We start from the raw sequence: 19,920 nt of genomic DNA on the forward strand, positions 1-19,920 counted from the left end.
GGGGTATGGACCTTGTAATGGACCTTGTAATACCCGTAGGTGAGGGTGGTATAGTACCTTGTTGTAGTACCCGTAGGTGAGGGTGGTATAGTACTTGTTGTAGTACCCGTAGGTGAGGATGGTATAGTACCTTGTTGTAGTACCTGTAGGTGAGGGTGGTATAGTACTTGTTGTAGTACCCGTAGGTGAGGGTGGTATAATACTTGTTGTAGTACCCGTAGGTGAGGGTGGTATAGTACCTTGTTGTAGTACCCGTAGGCGAGGGTGGTATAGTACCTTGTTGTAGTACCCGTAGGTGAGGGTGGTATAATACTTGTTGTAGTACCCGTAGGTGAGGGTGGTATAGTACCTTGTTGTAGTACCCGTAGGTGAGGGTGGTATAGTACCTTGTTGTAGTGCCCGTAGGTGAGGGTGGTATAGTACCTTGTTGTAGTACCCGTAGGTGAAGGTGGTATAGTACCTTGTTGTAGTACCCGTAGGTGAAGGTGGTATAGTACCTTGTTGTAGTACCCGTAGGTGAGGGTGGTATAGTACCTTGTTGTAGTACCCGTAGGTGAAGGTGGTATAGTACCTTGTTGTAGTACCCGTAGGTGAGGGTGGTATAGTACCTTGTTGTAGTACCCGTAGGTGAGGGTGGTATAGTACCTTGTTGTAGTACCCGTAGGTGAGGGTGGTATAGTACCTTGTTGTAGTGCCCGTAGGTGAGAGTGGTATAGTACTTGTTGTAGTACCCGTAGGTGAAGGTGGTATAGTACCGTGTTGTAGTACCCGTAGGTGAGGGTGGTATAGTACCTTGTTGTAGTATCTGTAGGTGAGGGTGGTATAGTACCTTGTTGTATTACCCGTAGGTGAAGGTGGTATAGTACTTGTTGTAGTACCCGTAGGTGAGGGTGGTATGGTACTTGTTGTAGTACCCGTAGGTGAGGGTGGAATAGTACCTTGTTGTAGTACCCGTAGGTGAAGGTGGTATAGTACCTTGTTGTAGTACCCGTAGGTGAGGGTGGTATAGTACCTTGTTGTAGTACCCGTAGATGAGGGTGGTATAGTACCTTGTTGTAGTACCCGTAGGTGAGGGTGGTATAGTACCTTGTTGTAGTACCCGTAGGTGAGGGTGGTATAGTACCTTGTTGCAGTACCCGTAGGTGAGGGTGGTATAGTACCTTGTTGTAGTACCCGTAGGTGAGGGTGGTATAGTACCTTGTTGTAGTACCCGTAGGTGAGGGTGGTATAGTACCTTGTTGTAGTACCCGTAGGTGAGGGTGGTATAGTACCTTGTTGTAGTACCCGTAGGTGAGGGTGGTATAGTACCTTGTTGTAGTACCCGTAGGTGATGGCGTTGGGCTGTACCCCAGCGTTCTTCATCTCCATCAGTACGCGCACGGCCATGACGGGGAGGCTCCAGATGCCACACAGCTGCATCACCACCCGATAGCACACCTACACCACAGGGGGAGGGGTTCGAGCTGAACCATCTGTACACTACAGAACAGACTCAGCAGTGAGTGTGATGTCAGAGAAGGGCTATGTGATGTCAGAGTGGAGAATTTGTGATGTCAGAGTGGGGCTGTGTGACGTCAGAGCAGGATGTGATGTCACAGAAGGGATGTGATGTCAGAGTGGGTCTGAGTGATGTCAGAGCAGGGGGGCAGGTCTCGCACCTCGTCCAGCAGCTCCAGCTCGGCGCTCCTCCTCCTCAGCAGCACGGCATGGGCCTCCTGCAGGGCGCGCAGCTTGCAGGGGGCGCAGCGCACCCTGCTGGGCAGGCACAGGAACCACAGGCTGTAGCTGTGGCTGAGCAGGCACCTGGCCCACAGAGGGGGCTGGGACCGATACCGCCTGGCCATCTTCCAGGAGAGCTTCACCTCCTGCAGGGACACAGCGAGCACAGGGCAGTGTGTAAGAGCACAGCCCGCCAGCAGGGCGCGGTGCAGTGTGTAAGAGCACAGCCCGCCAGCAGGGCGCGGTGCAGCGTGTAAGAGCACAGCAGGGCGTGGTGCAGTGTGTAAGAGCACAGCCCGCCAGCAGGGCGCGGTGCAGTGTGTAAGAGCACAGCAGGGCGTGGTGCAGCGTGTAAGAGCACAGCCCGCCAGCAGGGCGTGGTGCAGCGTGTAAGAGCACAGCCCGCCAGCAGGGCGCGGTGCAGTGTGTAAGAGCACAGCCCGCCAGCAGGGCGCGGTGCAGTGTGTAAGAGCACAGCCCGCCAGCAGGGCGCGGTGCAGTGTGTAAGAGCACAGCCCGCCAGCAGGGCGCGGTGCAGTGTGTAAGAGCACAGCCCGCCAGCAGGGCGTGGTGCAGTGTGTAAGAGCACAGCCCGCCAGCAGGGCGCGGTGCAGCGTGTAAGAGCACAGCCCGCCAGCAGGGCGCGGTGCAGTGTGTAAGAGCACAGCAGGGCGTGGTGCAGTGTGTAAGAGCACAGCCCGCCAGCAGGGCGTGGTGCAGCGTGTAAGAGCACAGCCCGCCAGCAGGGCGCGGTGCAGTGTGTAAGAGCACAGCCCGCCAGCAGGGCGTGGTGCAGTGTGTAAGAGCACAGCCCGCCAGCAGGGCGTGGTGCAGCGTGTAAGAGCACAGCAGGGCGTTGTGCAGTGTGTAAGAGTACAGCCCGCCAGCAGGGCGCGGTGCAGTGTGTAAGAGCACAGCCCGCCAGCAGGGCGTGGTGCAGTGTGTAAGAGCACAGCCCGCCAGCAGGGCGCGGTGCAGTGTGTAAGAGCACAGCCCGCCAGCAGGGCGTGGTGCAGTGTGTAAGAGCACAGCCCGCCAGCAGGGCGTGGTGCAGCGTGTAAGAGCACAGCCCGCCAGCAGGGCGCGGTGCAGTGTGTAAGAGCACAGCAGGGCGTGGTGCAGTGTGTAAGAGTACAGCCCGCCAGCAGGGCGCGGTGCAGTGTGTAAGAGCACAGCCCGCCAGCAGGGCGTGGTGCAGTGTGTAAGAGCACAGCCCGCCAGCAGGGCGCGGTGCAGTGTGTAAGAGCACAGCCCGCCAGAAGGGCGTGGTGCAGTGTGTAAGAGCACAGCCCGCCAGCAGGGCGTGGTGCAGTGTGTAAGAGCACAGCAGGGCGTGGTGCAGTGTGTAAGAGCACAGCAGGGCGTGGTGCAGTGTGTAAGAGCACAGCCCGCCAGCAGGGCGCGGTGCAGTGTGTAAGAGCACAGCCCGCCAGCAGGGCGTGGTGCAGTGTGTAAGAGCACAGCCCGCCAGCAGGGCGTGGTGCAGTGTGTAAGAGCACAGCCCGCCAGCAGGGCGTGGTGCAGTGTGTAAGAGCACAGCAGGGCGTGGTGCAGTGTGTAAGAGCACAGCCCGCCAGCAGGGCGTGGTGCAGTGTGTAAGAGCACAGCAGGGCGCGGTGCAGTGTGTAAGAGCACAGCCCGCCAGCAGGGCGCGGTGCAGTGTGTAAGAGCACAGCCCGCCAGAAGGGCGTGGTGCAGTGTGTAAGAGCACAGCCCGCCAGCAGGGCGTGGTGCAGTGTGTAAGACAGCACAGCAGGGCGTGGTGCAGTGTGTAAGAGCACAGCAGGGCGTGGTGCAGTGTGTAAGAGCACAGCCCGCCAGCAGGGCGTGGTGCAGTGTGTAAGAGCACAGCAGGGCGTGGTGCAGTGTGTAAGAGCACAGCACGGGCGTGGTGCAGTGTGTAAGAGCACAGCCCCAGCAGGCGTGGTGCAGTGTGTAAGAGCACAGCAGGGCGTGGTGCAGTGTGTAGAGCACAGCGCAGCAGGCGCTGCACCGTTGTGTAAGAGCACAGCAGGGCGCGTGAGGTGCGAAGAGCTCATGCCGACAGCAGGGCGTGGTCACAGGGGCTGACAGCAGTCTGTGGTCTGCGGTCCAGCTGGCAGAGGGGCTCACCTGATTGGTCCTCTTGGCCAGGAGGGCGGGGCTATTGGACACGCTGGTCACAGCGGGCCTGACGCTCGGAACTGGACTCAACCCCGAGGGGCGGTCGAACAGCTCCAGGCGAAGAGAGGGGAAGTTCTGATAGCTGAGAGAGAGAGAGACAGAGAGAGAGAGAGAGAGAGAGAGAGAAGAGGAAGAAAACAGAGGAGAGGAAGAAACGAGTGGGAGTGAAGCCCAGAGCGAGGACGTGAACCAAATTATAAAATACCTTGAGATGGTAAATGAGCTTAGTTGGTTTTGGTCAAAAAATCGTTCCTCTATAAGTTGCTAACCTGTAACCGATCCAGTAAAGTGCTTTTTCTGGAGCATACAATTTGCTGCGGGCATCAAACCTGCAACCCCTGTGGTTATAATGAAGCACACAGACCTGATATGAGTGATGTGGGGGTGAAGCAGGAGAGCACCTGTACTGAAGGGGGGGGTCCAGGCCGTCCTCAGCAGGGGCTTCAGGGGGCATGACGAACACGGTGAGGTCACTCTTCTGAGACTCATCCAGCTCAAGGAGCCGACCGTCCTCCCAGGAGTCCCCATCCACCTGCAGCGCACAAATATACAAACGCACAAACAGAGAAATATACAACTGCACAAACACACAAACAGAGAAATATACAACTGCACAAACATACACACATGCCTACATACTTATGAACACAAATACAAACACATATAAACATATACACGCTTGCAAACAAAAATGCATGCACACTAACACACACACACATACACACACACACACTGCATTCAAATAAACCTGACACAAGTCATAAAGAAATAAAAATGAACAACATTTTTTTACCAACTATACACAGATTTCTACAAGAGTTTTGTTTTTAAAAAGAGAAGATCCAGCCTACCTTCCCTCCCCTGTCAGTGTTTTTATCAGAAGGAAAAAGCTAAAAGAGAGAAGAAAAAAAAGACTTTCATCAAAAGGAGCCTCCCACACCATCTCTACAAAGAGACTGCATCACACAAGCACTGCTGATGTACCACAATCATTTCAATGCTGAGAGCCTAACTGTCACAGCAGATCAGATGAGAATGGCCACATCAGAACAACAGTTAACAAATTAAACGGCTGTTTCCATAACAACAGGCTATGAGCTGGTTGAGTGGAGCCGTCTCGTCTTTAAACTCTGGACTCAAGTTGTAAACCTCAGTTCACGCTGAGCAGAGTTTCTCCTGAAACTGTTCCAAAGCCGTCACGCTGGCTGATTGCTTTTTGACCTGACCTGGCCTTAAGAGTTTTTAAAGTAGCATTGTAAGACGTGAAAGGAAGGTGTTCCACGATTAAGGACAGCTGGGATCATCTTGCCTTCTCGACGCAGCTGTCGAAGAAGGCCAGGCCTGTGCCCTTGTCACTGACGAAGGTGCACTCCTCTATGAAGCGCACAAACGCCTGTGTTTTGGTCAGGTGAGAGTAGAACTTCTGAGAAGCCCGGTCTCTGCTCTTCAGAAACCCTGAGATTTAGAGAGAGAGAGATGTTGGATTGCATTTAACAAGGTTCTCCACAGACAGGGGCAACTGTATGTGCAGTGTGGGGCCCAGACAGGCAGGGGGCACTATATGTGCAGTGTGGGGCCCAGACAGGCAGGGGGCACTGTATGTGTAGTTGTATGTGCAGTGTGGGGCCCAGACAGGCAGGGGACACTGTATGTGCAGTTGCGTGTGCAGTGTGGGGTCCAGACAGGCAGGGGGCGCTGTATGTGCAGTTGTGTGTGCAGTGTGTCATACAGACAGGCAGGGGGCACTGTATGTGCAGTTGTATGTGCAGTGTGGGGTCCAGACAGGCCGGACGGGGGCGCTGTATGTGCAGTTGTATGTGCAGTGTGGGGTCCAGACAGGCAGGGGGCACTGTATGTGCAGTTGCGTGTGCAGTGTGTACAGCCAGGTTGCACTGTATGTGCAGTTGTGTGTGCAGTGTGACATACAGACAGGCAGGTTGCACTGTATGTGCAGTTGCGTGTGCAGTGTGTACAGCCAGGTTGCACTGTATGTGCAGTTGTGTGTGCAGTGTGTCATACAGACAGGCAGGTTGCACTGTATGTGCAGTTGTACGTGCAGTGTGTCATACAGACAGGCAGGGGGCGCTGCACCTTGCAGGTCGTACAGGGAGTCGGCGGCGGTGGCCTTCTTGGTGGGCGCCTGGGTGATGGGCTTGAGGAAGCAGCGGTAGCCCTTCAGCACCGCGGCCATGAAGCGCAGGAAGGCCTCCTGGATCTCCATCTCCAATCCCATCATCCTCTTCTGCCAGGAGAAGTCCGCCTCCACGGGGGACATCTCTGCCTGGGCCGTCCTGCGGGCTGTACCCCCAAATCCAACCCCCCCCCCCAAAAAAAGAGTCATTGTTCTGCTGGGGTCAGTTTGAGGTGAATTCCAGAAATTATGAGGGAGGTTTTAAATTCATGAATTTGAATTTCAATTAATTTCCTGAATTTGTTTGAATCGAATGGAGCTGACCCTCAATCACTGATCACTGTACTGAAACCCCACCAAATGTGATATCACTCTAATACCCCCTCTGATACCCCTCAGATACTCTTCTGATTTCAAATACCCCCGGACACCCCCCTATGATAATCCTGTGACACCGCCCCAAAGAAAAATCCTGTGTGGTACGGGCAGAGACTGTAAAAAATATGGACAAAGCTACTGTGACGTCACCCATTGCCTCTCCGTGGGTCTGTAAAACACGTTTTGAAGCTCAATGGCGGGCGCGGCCATGTTCTCGATTTGGAGCCAAAACCATAGAGTTAAGCGGTCTTGTGATTTTTGCAATGTGATTGACAGTCCGGTGCGGAAAAGTCCATCAACCTGAACGAACGATTGCAGAACGAACTTGAGGCTAGCTGACTGTCTGCCGTTATGTTTTAAAATATATGATCAAATGTTTACGGAGTTTAATTTCCATCCGTGACTGTACTGTGTCATGTAATCACGTTATATGTATGACATTAATAATACAATTATGTTCAGTTATCTTCAATTTATGTTTCTCGGCAAAACGAATATGCTTAGCTAGCATATCAGCTTGCCAGTGAGCTAGGTAAGCTATCCGTGGTTAGCTCACGCATTAGCAATATGAACTACAGGGGAAGAACATCGACTGCACGGATGGTCAATCAATCAGAGATGTGTAGACTACTGGTGATTTGACTAGGCTAATTTTCATATATCTGTCTGGTAGACCTGCTGTTAACCAAGCAAGTTATCGTCGTAGGTTTTCGCCACAGTCAGTTAATGAGCCATTAACTGCTACTACTCCATCGCCGTTTGTGGTGTCTACTTGCTGGGTGACGCTAGCTGACCGATCGTTCGCAAGTCACTTTTTACCGAATAAAAATTAACACTGTCAGCGGTGATTAACAAATCTACCAAGTATTTTAATAACTGGTCTACAGGCGTGTAAATATGACAACGCACTTTGAAGAGCAAGTTTTCCACCTGTTGCATAAAGACAAAAATAATGTACATTGAATTTCTAATAATTATTATTTTCTTGCTAGCTTCTAGCTTTGTCACATTCGTGCAGCATAGCCCAGGTAGACATTTACGGAATGTACACGACTGACAAGCCGTCAAACACGTTTGACAGATGGAATATTTGCCGGTTAGGGTTAGCTAGCTAGTCAAATGGCTTGGTAGCCGAAGTTGCGAACTGTTTTAGCATAGGCTACTGGACTACCACATATAGCAAATAAGCGTTAGCTGATTACGCTTTCTGTCAACTAATTATTTGGTGAAGTGGGCTAAAGGAAATAGTAAAAATGACTCGGCTACCGCAAAACTTCAGAGGAGGAATATTTTATGGTCGTCTAGTGCAGCTGTAAATAGCACACGCTATAATGAAACCACTACAAAATGGGATGCCTGCATTTTCTGACTTCGCACAGGTGGACCGTGGTCGGAGCCGCAAAGTCAAGGCCAAGAGACGCCACCTCCCACCCCAGTGACCACAGATTGTCGCCCCTACTGTAGCTCAGTCCTCCGCAGTAATCCGGAAGTGACACAAGCTGTACCTCATTGGTCCAGAACAAATATTGGCACTGTGCCCAAATGACGCAATAAATCATGAAATCGACCCATGGACAGTCATAAGACGAATAAAATACACCTATTATGACTATTTTTTCTAGTGAGAAAAAATTATTGACTTTGTATTTTGATCGCATTTGTACCGTAGACTTACATGGAAACCGGATATGAAAACACCTATACTGGAGCCATCCGTAGTGGCGCTAGTGAGCAACCAGGAACTACAACACCAGGAAATGAGCTTCAAAAACGAAGTCTGGTTTTGGCCACTTGGGTACGGGCTATGGGGGGGAGGGGGGCAGTACCGTTGTCAAGCTGGTGGTACCAGCTTGTGGGCGGTGGGGGGGGTGCTGCTACAGGCTTGTGGTGGGCGGGGGGGGTGCTGGTACAGGCTGCTGGGGGGGGGGTGCTGGTACAGGCTGTGTGTGGGGGGGGGGGGGGTTTCACTGGGAGATGGCGGGGTGGGGGAGCAGTACCGTTGTCGAGTTGCTGGTGCAGGCTGTTGGGGGGGGGGGGTGCTGGTGCAGGCTGTGGGGGGGGGGGGGGGGGAGCAGTACCGTTGTCGAGTTGCTGGTGCAGGCTGTGGGGGGGGGGTGCTGGTGCAGGCTGTTGGGGGGGGGTGCTGGTGCAGGCTGTGTGGGGGGGGAGCAGTACCGTTGTCGAGTTGCTGGTACACGCTGCTCAGGGAGTTCACGAGGCTCTTGCGAGGTTTCTTCGGGAGGCTGAACTGCTTCCTGTCCTCTGACCTGCAACACGAGCAGAGCAAACGAACCCTCTGAACCCTGCAAGGTTTTATCAGACAAACCATCTGAACCCTGCAAGGTTTTATCATACAAACCAGTCTGAACCCTGCAAGGTTTTATCATACAAACCGTCTGAACCCTGCGAGTTTCAATGAAACGAACCGTCTGAACCCTATGTGCCGGGGGGCATTGTCATGCTGAAACAGAAAATGGCCTTCCCCAAACTGTTGGGGAAGCACAGAATCATCTAGAATGTCATTGCATTAAGATTTGCCTTCACTAGAATTAAGGGGCCTAGCCCAAACCAAGAAAAACAGCCCCAGACCAAGGGGTGTCCAGGTACTTTTGGTTAGCAGACCAATCACATGACACGTAGACAGTGCATCAGGACTAACAGACCAATCAGCTCACAGGTAAATGGAGTTGGTGTCCAGATCCACACACACCACATCGGCTGGGGGGTCGTAGAGGTCGAAATATCGGGAGTCCACGCCCACAATGAAAGGGCAGGGGGCATTGAGGACCCCTGCCAGCGAGAGCGGGCACACAGGAACGTACGGGCACTGCCACTGGAAGGGGAAGATCATCTGCAACAGAGGGCGACACCACAGATTCTTTAACCCTTTTGACCTGTAGGGTTTTTGGAATGTTTTGTTCCCAACATTCCAAGTCAGTGTTCTAGAACTCTACTGCCTTGAGATACCAGCACTGATTGTTACATCAGCATTAGAATGTTCAGTTAAGAATACTCTAATCACATGTTTGTGATAAAGGGTTAAACCAATCAGATACTCAGCTCCTGTGTCCCTTTAGCCCTCTCTGTTTTTCATCTACAGGAGGTTCTAGTTGGTAACAGCAACAGGAGATTCCCTATTTAATACAGTGCACTATTTATATTCCTAAAATTGGGATAAGACAGTTGTGAACATTACTTCACTGGTTCAATGCAGACAGGGTCTCCACCAATCACTGAGTGTGCTGCTAATGACCAATAGAAATACGCCAGCGTTGATTAGTGGCTGCACTTTGGGGAGCCCGGTGGGAATGACCAGGAAGCAGTCAGAAAAGCATCCACCAATCACCATCAGCATTGTTGCGCTGGTGGTTACCAACGTGCTCTGTGATTGGCTGAGACTCGCAGACTTACCGCCGCCACGGCCTCGGCCACGCCGGTCAGCGCGGGGAGCCGGAGGGAGTGCAGCACGACCTTGCTCTCCAGCAGCACCAGCAGCAGCAGGGTGGCACAGGTCTCCGGCCCCAGGTTCGACAGCAGGGTGCAGAAATCCGCCCCGCTGCGGAGACAGACAGGGGGACGGGGGGGCATTATCAGCTACGCCACGTGGGCGCTGGGTCGCGACTCTTAAAGGTGTTCGTACATCACCATGCTCGTGTGGCTCCTGGTTCCCCTCAGAATTCCCTCTGGAAACAGCAGCAGGATGTTTACCTGATATTTTATCAGCTCTCTGGAGCAGAGAGGTGTATGTGTGTGCACGTGTGTGTGTGTGTGTGTGTGTGTGTGTGTGTGTATGTGTGTGTATGTGTGTGTATGTGTGTGTGTGTGTCTGTCTGTGTGTATGTGTGTGTGTGCGTCAGTTGAGAATAAACCACAACGGTTATAATTTCCTTGCCAGAAGGCCATAGCATTTTCCCCTTTTACTTTCAATCAATAAATACTTTCAGTTTCTCTCTCTGTGGAGGCTGCTGCGTGTTTCTGAAGGACGTGGCAGAAAGGTGAAGCTACCTGAGAGGTAAAGGTGTGCTGATGGGCTGGGAGAGAGTCAGAGTGTCGAGTGCAGACAGCTGGAACAGAGAGCGTTACCACAGCGTTACCCCAACGTTACCACAGCGTTACCATAGCACACACACACACAGACACACACATGTACACATGCATATATGCACAGTCACACACACACACACACAGACACATGTACACATGCATATACGCACAGTCACACACACACACACAGCACACACAGCACACACAGCACACACACACACAGTCTCACACACATGCTCACACACACACATGTACACATGCATATATGCACAGTCACACACACACACACAGACACATGTACACATGCATATACGCACAGTCACACACACACACACACACACAGCACACACAGCACACACACACACACACACAGTCTCACACACATGCTCACACATAGACAAACGCACACAGACACACGTACACATGCATATACGCACAGCCACACATACATGCACACACACACACACACACACACCTGTACAAGGATCCTTGGCCTCTGGGGAGAGGGGAAACACACGTTGTGCATAAAATGGGAGATGTGCCTGTCCAAAGAAAAATAAAAGAGTAAATAAAATCAAGATATAAGATACTCAGATTTCTTCCCTGATCATGGCATCATAACAGCTGCTCAAATTTGCATACTGGCACAGCAGGGATGGAGAGGAAACGCAATCAACATCCCATCAAGCACACAGAGCATTTAAACAACACCATCATAACAAACCATGGCAGCGATTGCGGGTAAAGAGTTGAGCATCTTGTTCATGTACACCGTCTTTGTCAAAGCCTTACTTTTTGATGGGGAGCGGCTGTGAGTACAGAATAGAGTATTTTGTGCATGTACACAGTCTTTGGTGGGGTCTTTTCAATGGGCAGTGGGTATGGGTACAGAGTGGAATATCTTGTTCATGTATACAAGCTTTGACAGGGCCTTGGGCAGAGGGTATGCGTACACAGTAGAGTACCTTGTTGCAGTCCACAGTCTTTGTCAGGGCCTTACTTTTCAATGCGGAATTGCAGTGAGTGCAGAGTAGAGTATCTTGTTGCAGTACACAGTCTTTGGCAGGGCCTTACTTTTCGATGGGCAGAGGCTGAGGGCCGGAGATGGACAGCTGGTACAGGAAGGTGAGGAATTTGCGGAATGCCTCGAAGAAGGGCCAGCGCGACAGCAGGCAGATGCTCTTATTGGTGTTCACCGGCCTGCTGGGAACAGGCCCCGCCCCCTCAGGGTCGGGTGGGAACAGCTGGGCCTTCTGCCTCTCCGTCAGAGACTCCACAGGGTAGGGCTCATAGAACTGCATAGCAGCACCATACACCTGCACGGGGGGAGGGAGGGAGGGAGAGAGGGAGAGAGAGAGAGAGGGAGGGAAAGAGAGAGAGAGGGAGAGGGAGGGAAAGAGAGAGAGAGGGAGAGGAGAGGGAGAGAGGAGGGAGAGGGAGGGAGGGAGAGAGAGAAAGAGAGAGAGAGAGAGAGAGGGGAGGGAGAAAGAGAGAGAGAGGGAGAGGAAGGGAGAGAGAGAGAGAGAGAGGGAAAGAAAGGGAGAGAGAGGGAAAGAGGCAGAGACAGAGAGAGAGAGAGAGAGAGGGAGAGGAAGGGAGAGAGGAGGGAGAGGGAGGGAGAGAGAGAGAGAGACCTCAACTTCAGCCGGTAGCAGTGTGATCCCAGATGTGCCCAGGTGTGTGCAGGTGTGCGTGCGGGCCCCACCTTCTCAGCTGTGCAGCCAGTCAGGACGAAGGTGGAGAAGACGGGCAGGGGGTGGTGGTTACTGGGGTCCCAGCATTCGATCTTGGCCCCCATGGGCAGACAGAAGAGGGGCACAGATTCGGAGAGGGGGAAGGACTCGTAGTCCTCCTGCGGATACCGGAACAGGAGGTCTGGGGAGGGGAGGAGCACAACGGGACCGTCAGAGATACAGCTCACCGTAGCTCCACCCACTGTGGGACTCAGTCTTGCTCTGCCATCAGTTTTATTCCTGACACCAGCAGGGCTGGCAAAAACAGGGCCACCTAGTGGTCAGAGCGCAGTACGGCACAGGAAACTCACCCGCTTTGTAAGCTATCGAGTTGGACGCAGGAACAGACTTTTTGTAGCACAGGAACACACTGGATCCCCACTGTAAAACAAAATATTATGAATAATAATAATAATACATCAATATAGCGCCTTTTTTCAAAACTGAAAGGCGCTTCGCAGTGAAAGAGTACACAGCCAGAAAACAAAAGCAGGACAGAGTGACTCAGGCTTTCCCCCCCGTTCTCACCAGGCCACAGTTGAGGTTCTTGTCCACCCTGCAGAAGGTGTGGGGCAAGGCCTCCCCGCGGCTGGCGACGATGACGCAGACGTCGGTGACGCACAGCGAGTTCTGGGGCCGGATGGGCGGGGCGCGGCGCAGGGTCAGGAAGCTGCGCTGCGAGGAGGCGGAGCTGTTGTTCACGTTGGCGCAGCGCCCGTACGGCGTGGCCTGGATGACCTCACAGCCCGCGATCAGACGCTCCTTCCACTCGTAGAGCAACCTGACGGAAACAGAGAAGGACACAGAGATATGGACAGAGAAGGACACAGAGAAGGACACAGAGACAAACACAGAGATATGGACAGAAAAGGACACAGAGAAGGACACAGAGACAAACACAGAAAAGGATACAGAGACAAACGCAGAAAAGGATACAGAGACAAACACAGAAAAGGACACAGAGACGGACACAGTGGTAAACACAGAGATACGGACAGAGAAGGACAGAGACGAACACAGAGATATGGACAGAGAAGGACACAGAGACGAACACAGAGATATGGACAGAGAAGGACACAGAGACGAACACAGAGATAAGGACAGAGAAGGACACAGAGACAAACACAGAGATATGGACAGAGAAGGACACAGAGACGAACACAGAGACGGACAGAGAGATGGTTGTTACAGAAACGCCTGAAACGCTCCGTCTCTCTAATACACACACACACACACACACACGGACGCATGCGTCTGCTGCATGCACACGCTCACAGGCAATACACAATCAATCCAGCAACTCCCACAGATATGAGCACTGTTACTGTCACACCAGCAGATCACTGCGGAAAGGGAGAGGGGTATGGGTTTATAGTGAGAGGATATGGGTTTATAGTGAGAGGATATGGGTTTTAATCACAGGAAATTCCGGCTTTGAACATAACGCCAGCCCCCTTCTGTAAAGCATGGATACAGTAGCTCACGGTACATAGCCAGTCAGTGCCCCCCCCCCCGTTTCAGTGCTCGTCTCTGTTCCCCTGCAGGGTACGGTGATTTCCCTCTGATCTACACCAGTCACCAAACCGACCGGAAAATCTCTCCTTCTTTTTTTTTTTTCCTGTTCATTTTTTTTTTTTTTCTCAGATGGATTGCGCCAGACAGAACTCACACACACTGCAGGCTGTAAAACCTGTTCTGCCCTACCTGCTGTAACCCTGCGGAACACAGTGCAGTTCACCGTGACGATCCCGCCCCCTTTACAGGGGAAGCAACCGCTCTGACCAATCACAGCAGCCCAGAAGGCGGGGCCAAGGTGATTCGAACATAAACTATGAAGTACAGGGAAGTACAGGAACGTCACACCTCTACAAACTGCCACTCTGAGAATCTTACCAGCGTCTAAGCTGCAGAGATAATTACAGACTAACCAGATAATGAACTCCAACAATCCATCCATCCTCTTCCTAATGACAGGAAGCTCTGCTTAGCAACAGGAGTTCCCAGGGATGGCAAACATCCACTGAAACTGCACTTTGGCATAAGTTTTCAAATTGGAATATTTTGGCATTAACAGGAGAGAGTCGGAACTTTCAGTGTGAAGAATTTGGAGCTTAGTATCTGATGGCTCTGTAATAATAATGTGTGCAAACCCTTCATCACCACATCACCCCCCAAATTTCAAAATCACGTCCAGAGAGGAGCCTACAGATCCGGAACATTCCATCCCCCTCCACCCCCCCCCCCCCATTCAGTTAAGCTCATTTCAGTCCTATTTGTGCGGAGCTGTGAGCAGACCCACCACCACAAACTCTTCACGGGAAGACAGGAGACCTGGGAAAGAGCGACCCTGAACCAGGAAGCCGCCAAGTGAGGCTGAAACCGTTAAAGAGTCGGTTTTGTTGGAACGTTCACATTCAAAACTGTAAGTCGTGTTCTAGAACTCCACTGCTTTCAGTTACTGGTTGCGATTGTGACATCAGCATGAGAACGTTCAGTTAATTACATTCTGATCACGCATTTGTAATGTCACTCAGTAAAGGGTCAACAGAAATATCCCCCCCCCCCCACCTTAGTGGGAGGAGGGAAACACTGACAGAGCGGTGAGGAAGAGTGTCGGGGGGGCCGTCCTACCCAACGTCGATGAGCGGGGGCTTGTCCCCCCCCCTCCTGTAGCAGAGGAAGATCTCAGGACTGGCCATGCTGCCGTGGTTGAGGTTGGCGGGGAGGCCGCCGGGGGTGGCCTCCAGGCAGGTGAAGCCGGGGGGCGGGGCCTCGCCCGCCGTGCGGTTGATAACGGCCAGGTCGGTGATGGGCGCCTGGGGTCGGGCGCTCCTCCCCTCCGCCAGTTCCGGCTCCAGCGGCTCCGACCCGGCCGTCAGCCCCGCCACGGCGAAGTAGTCCGCCACGCGGTGCCCCTTCTCCTCCATCGCAGCCGGGCTCACCTGGGCCAGAGGCAGAGAGACACCTGACATCAGCAGCCAATCAGGAGCAGGGGGAGTGGCTAGCCCCAGGGCATGATGGGAAACGAAGTTCTCCCCCTGTAGGCAGCAGCGTAGTACAGTGGTTAGGTTATAATGATATGATGGTTGTGTTTTCTGGGTTTAGTGCTGTTCTTCAGGGCCTTTTATATGAGCTCACATCTGAATTTCCCCGGGGATAAGACCGCCAGCCGAACGTCCTTCGGGGTTAAGGACCCAGAACATTCCAGATTGTCTTCTAGCTCTCAAGGAGCACTCAAGCCTCACTTCTCAATCTCCTGCATGATCGGCAGAACAGTTTTTTTTGTAGAGTAAATCACGACTCATAAGCGAGAGAGATCCAAACTGAAAGGTGAATAACCATCACTGAATGATGAATGGACATAATTTTAAGCAGAGCTCTCAAAGCAAGGTATCCAGCACTGATCCAAGCAAACGATTACTGATCACCGCATTCAGTCAAATCGCACCCCTCCTTTCACGGAGGTTTAACGGCAGATAATGAAGATCACAGGCGGGTAGAGATAATGGATGTATAATGAGGATCACTCAGATACTGCAATTAGCGCAAGAGCTACTGATGAAAAGCTTTTCTCATATTCTACTTTTACAGAGTAATGGATGTGTGCAAGTGTGTGTGTGTGTGTGTGAGTGTGTGTGTGTGTGTGTGTGCGTGTGCGTGTGAGTGTGTGTGTGCGTGTGTGTGTGTGTGTGCGTGTAAGTGTGTGTGATTTTGATTGGATGGGTCTCCCAGTAGATCCAGCTGACACGTCAGGTCACTTAAAAGACTGGGACTACTGAAATAAAAAGGACAGAAGACGGGGTTATACAGTATTACTACAATAGTTTTACATCTCCGTAGGCGTGTATGGCAAGAGAACTGGGTCCTTATTTTGCCAGTTGCGCGACACATTCTGGTTGGTACATGTAAGGTCACCTACTCACAAGTTCAATTAAATGGTATCAGATGCTAATATGCTTTTCAAATTACTGATGAATCTTTAAAAACCAAACATAACCAAGCAACGCTCTATAAGTTTTGTTTAGGAGTCATGCAGTTTTACTACACAGCAAAATGTTCAGGGTAAGATCAACTTTCTTAGAGTACTTCTAACTCACACAAGGTGCATATTGTCCCACCTGGAGTTGATTTAACGCTGTTTAGAGTTGATTTACAGAAGACATTTTGCTGTGCGCTGCCTTTCTAGGATGTAAGGTAGCCATGCAAATGAGCACCTGAGAAGGTATCAAAGATCCTGAGCAGGTAACTGATACATGAAACCAGCGTGTTAATGGATCACCAGGTCTCCCACTCGCACAGCTCACACAGAGCACAGCAACAGACAGCACTCCTCTCACTCGCACAGCTCTCACTCGCACAGCTCACACAGAGGACAGTAACAGACAGCACTCCACTCGCTCACAAAGAAGACAGTAACAGACAGCACACCACTCGCTCACAAAGAAGACAGTAACAGACAGCACTCCACTCACTCACACAGAGGACAGTAACAGACAGCACACCACTCACTCACAGAGAGGACAGTAACAGACAGCACTCCACTCACTCACACAGAGGACAGTAACAGACAGCACTCCACTCGCTCACAGAGAGGACAGTAACAGACAGCACTCCACTCGCTCACAGAGAGGACAGTAACAGACAGCACTCCACTCGCTCACAAAGAGGACAGTAACAGACAGCACTCCACTCGCTCACACAGAGGACAGTAACAGACAGCACACCACTCACTCACACAGAGAACAGTAACAGACAGCACTCCACTCACTCACACAGAGGACAGTAACAGACAGCACTCCACTCGCTCACAAAGAAGACAGTAACAGACAGCACTCCACTCGCTCACAAAGAAGACAGTAACAGACAGCACTCCACTCACTCACACAGAGGACAGTAACAGACAGCACACCACTCACTCACAGAGAGGACAGTAACAGACAGCACTCCACTCGCTCACAGAGAGGACAGTAACAGACAGCACTCCACTCGCTCACAGAGAGGACAGTAACAGACAGCACTCCACACTCCACTCGCTCACAAAGAGGACAGTAACAGACAGCACTCCACTCGCTCACACAGAGGACAGTAACAGACAGCACACCACTCACTCACACAGAGAACAGTAACAGACAGCACTCCACTCACTCACACAGAGGACAGTAACAGAGAGCACACCACTCACTCACAAAGAGGACAGACAGCACACCACTCACTCACACAGAGGACAGTAACAGACAGCACACCACTCACTCACAGAGAGGACAGTAACAGACAGCACACCACTCGCTCACACAGAGGACAGTAACAGACAGCACTCCACTCACTCACAGAGAGGACAGTAACAGACAGCACTCCACTCACTCACAAAGAGGACAGTAACAGACAGCACTCCATTCACTCACACAGAGGACAGTAACAGAGAGCACACCACTCACTCACAAAGAGGACAGTAACAGACAGCACTCCACTCACTCACACAGAGGACAGTAACAGAGAGCACACCACTCACTCACAGAGAGGACAGTAACAGACAGCACACCACTCACTCACACAGAGGACAGTAACAGACAGCACACCACTCACTCACAAAGAGGACAGTAACAGACAGCACTCCACTCACTCACACAGAGGACAGTAACAGACAGTACACCACTCACTCACACAGAGGACAGTAACAGACAGCACACCACTCACTCACAGAGAGGACAGTAACAGACAGTACACCACTCACTCACACAGAGGACAGTAACAGACAGCACACCACTCACTCACAAAGAGGACAGTAACAGACAGCACTCCACACTCCACTCACTCACACAGAGGACAGTAACAGACAGCACACCACTCGCTCACAAAGAGGACAGTAACAGACATCACTCCACACTCCACTCACTCACAAAGAGGACAGTAACAGACAGCACTCCACTCTGGGCCAGATCTGCACCCGTTCCAGCCCAAAGTCAGCACAGCTGGGCTGGTTAACCTGCTTGGCCCAAAAGTGTTTGAGAGGGGATTTGGGGGGGGGGCATTTCATTGCTCTGTCTACATTCTACTCTCTTTCTCCATCCCTGTTTATGTCGCTCTCTCTCTCTCTCTGTCTCTCTTTCTCTCACACACACAAGCACACACAGCTGCTACCTCTACCCACAATGCCCTGGGCAGGTGGTGACACTTCTTGTGCTGCTGCTGCTGCTGCTGTGGGGGCGGATAATACCTGCACTTCCTCATTCCTTCGTCACATGATACCAGCCTACCCCCCCGCCCACACCACCACCCCCCACCCCCACCCCCCACCCCCTCCTCCAGAGATAAGGTCCCACGGCTGGCCTGGTACCGCCGGGACGGAGCTGAACCCGCTGCCCGCGCCGCTCACCCGCCAAGTCCGCCACTCAGCCGCGCCAGCGAGCCGCTGGGAGCAGGAGCGCCTTCACGCCGCCTCACACACTCAACACTAACAGCCAGGGTCGCCGCGGTAACGTAGTGAGACGGGATGGCGCGGGTGGCGCAAGCAGGCAGAGAAAGGCACTCAGCCAATCAGAGCCCAAGGATCTTTTCAGTTGATTTTTTTTTTACGACTACTGCTACGGTGATCCCCTTTGCCAAATTAGGGCCCGCATCACTTCCTGTTGCAATGGCGGACATGCTCCTCAACAGGATATGGGCCCAACCAGGCTCTGACCTCACAGGTCACACGTCTCTGACTCCGCCTTGTTTTTCATTCACGTTTTTATTTTCCCCATGATTGTACTAAATTTGAATTAGCATCTATTTTCTCCTGGAGGTGTAGTGGGCGAAGTCTGGGGGTGGGTGGGAATGGTTGGGTTTATGCGGGAGGGAGCTGGACTAGAGTTAAATCTGCAGACACTGCAGCCCTCCAGGACTGGAGTTAAACCTGCAGACGCTGTGGCCCTCCAGGACTGGAGTTAAACCCGCAGACACTGCAGCCCTCCAGGACTGGAGTTAAACCCGCAGACACTGCAGCCCTCCAGGACTGGAGTTAAACCCGCAGACACTGCAGCCCTCCAGGACTGGAGTTAAACCTGCAGACACTGCAGCCCTCCAGGACTGGAGTTAAACCCGCAGACACTGCGGCCCTCCAAGACTGGAGATTGAGCTCCCTGCTCTAGACCAATCCTGCTAGCCCTGTATTAGTATGGTGTAGTATTGTGTCTGCAAAAGGGCACTATGACCAGACAATACAAAAGAACCCCAATACATTACATTACATTACATTTTACAATATTTACACATTTACAGTTAAATATGTGTGCAGTGGAACGTAAGGAGTCACGTCAAGCATGGCATCTTTGGCTCAGCTTTCCAGTTACAGGCTTGTTGCTATGGTGACTTCTCTCAACAGACTGTAGAGTTCATGAAAATAAGCTACTGAGGTGTACTGGACAGTTCGAGTGCTTAAGTGAACGGTGTGTGCCCTGTGATGGATTGGCGACCTGTCCAGACTGTATTCCTGTCTCTCGCCCAATGCACGCTGGGATAGGCTCCTGCCCAGGGATAAGCCGGTGTAGATAATGGATGCATGGAAGTTATAATAAGTAACATAACACCTAATGATAACAGGAGTTTAAACAAATAAACAAAGAGAAAGGACAAGAGAGAAAGGGGGGGGGGGGGACTTGAAATATACAGCATACATTATTTTTAAAGTTCAGAAAACGACGCATGAATTTCAACCGGTTGGTCGTGTAGCTTCTCTGCTTTGGCCGTAATTTGACACACCCTGAACACCTCCGC

At 52.0% G+C, this 19,920-nt stretch overlaps 1 protein-coding gene across 1 annotated transcript in view; it reads right to left on the minus strand.

The window, feature by feature from the left end:
• LOC135255888 (DENN domain-containing protein 4C-like) overlaps window positions 1-19,920 on the minus strand; it is a 32,807-nt gene that overhangs the window by 12,192 nt on the left and 695 nt on the right. Inside the window, exons 2-18 of the mRNA XM_064337657.1 lie at window positions 14,800-15,110; window positions 12,697-12,949; window positions 12,480-12,549; window positions 12,141-12,310; window positions 11,510-11,751; window positions 10,911-10,977; window positions 10,397-10,455; window positions 9,803-9,947; window positions 9,067-9,242; window positions 8,567-8,658; window positions 5,974-6,180; window positions 5,192-5,337; window positions 4,734-4,772; window positions 4,284-4,414; window positions 3,832-3,964; window positions 1,659-1,865; window positions 1,309-1,437 (exon numbers count right to left, since the gene is read on the minus strand). Coding sequence (XP_064193727.1) covers window positions 1,309-1,437; window positions 1,659-1,865; window positions 3,832-3,964; window positions 4,284-4,414; window positions 4,734-4,772; window positions 5,192-5,337; window positions 5,974-6,180; window positions 8,567-8,658; window positions 9,067-9,242; window positions 9,803-9,947; window positions 10,397-10,455; window positions 10,911-10,977; window positions 11,510-11,751; window positions 12,141-12,310; window positions 12,480-12,549; window positions 12,697-12,949; window positions 14,800-15,095 — 2,562 coding nt within the window. The 5' untranslated portion in view covers window positions 15,096-15,110. The remainder of the gene's footprint in view (window positions 1-1,308; window positions 1,438-1,658; window positions 1,866-3,831; window positions 3,965-4,283; window positions 4,415-4,733; window positions 4,773-5,191; window positions 5,338-5,973; window positions 6,181-8,566; window positions 8,659-9,066; window positions 9,243-9,802; window positions 9,948-10,396; window positions 10,456-10,910; window positions 10,978-11,509; window positions 11,752-12,140; window positions 12,311-12,479; window positions 12,550-12,696; window positions 12,950-14,799; window positions 15,111-19,920) is intronic.

This window comes from Anguilla rostrata, chromosome 5 (assembly GCF_018555375.3).
Source record: "Anguilla rostrata isolate EN2019 chromosome 5, ASM1855537v3, whole genome shotgun sequence".
Taxonomy (NCBI): Eukaryota; Metazoa; Chordata; class Actinopteri; order Anguilliformes; family Anguillidae; genus Anguilla; species Anguilla rostrata.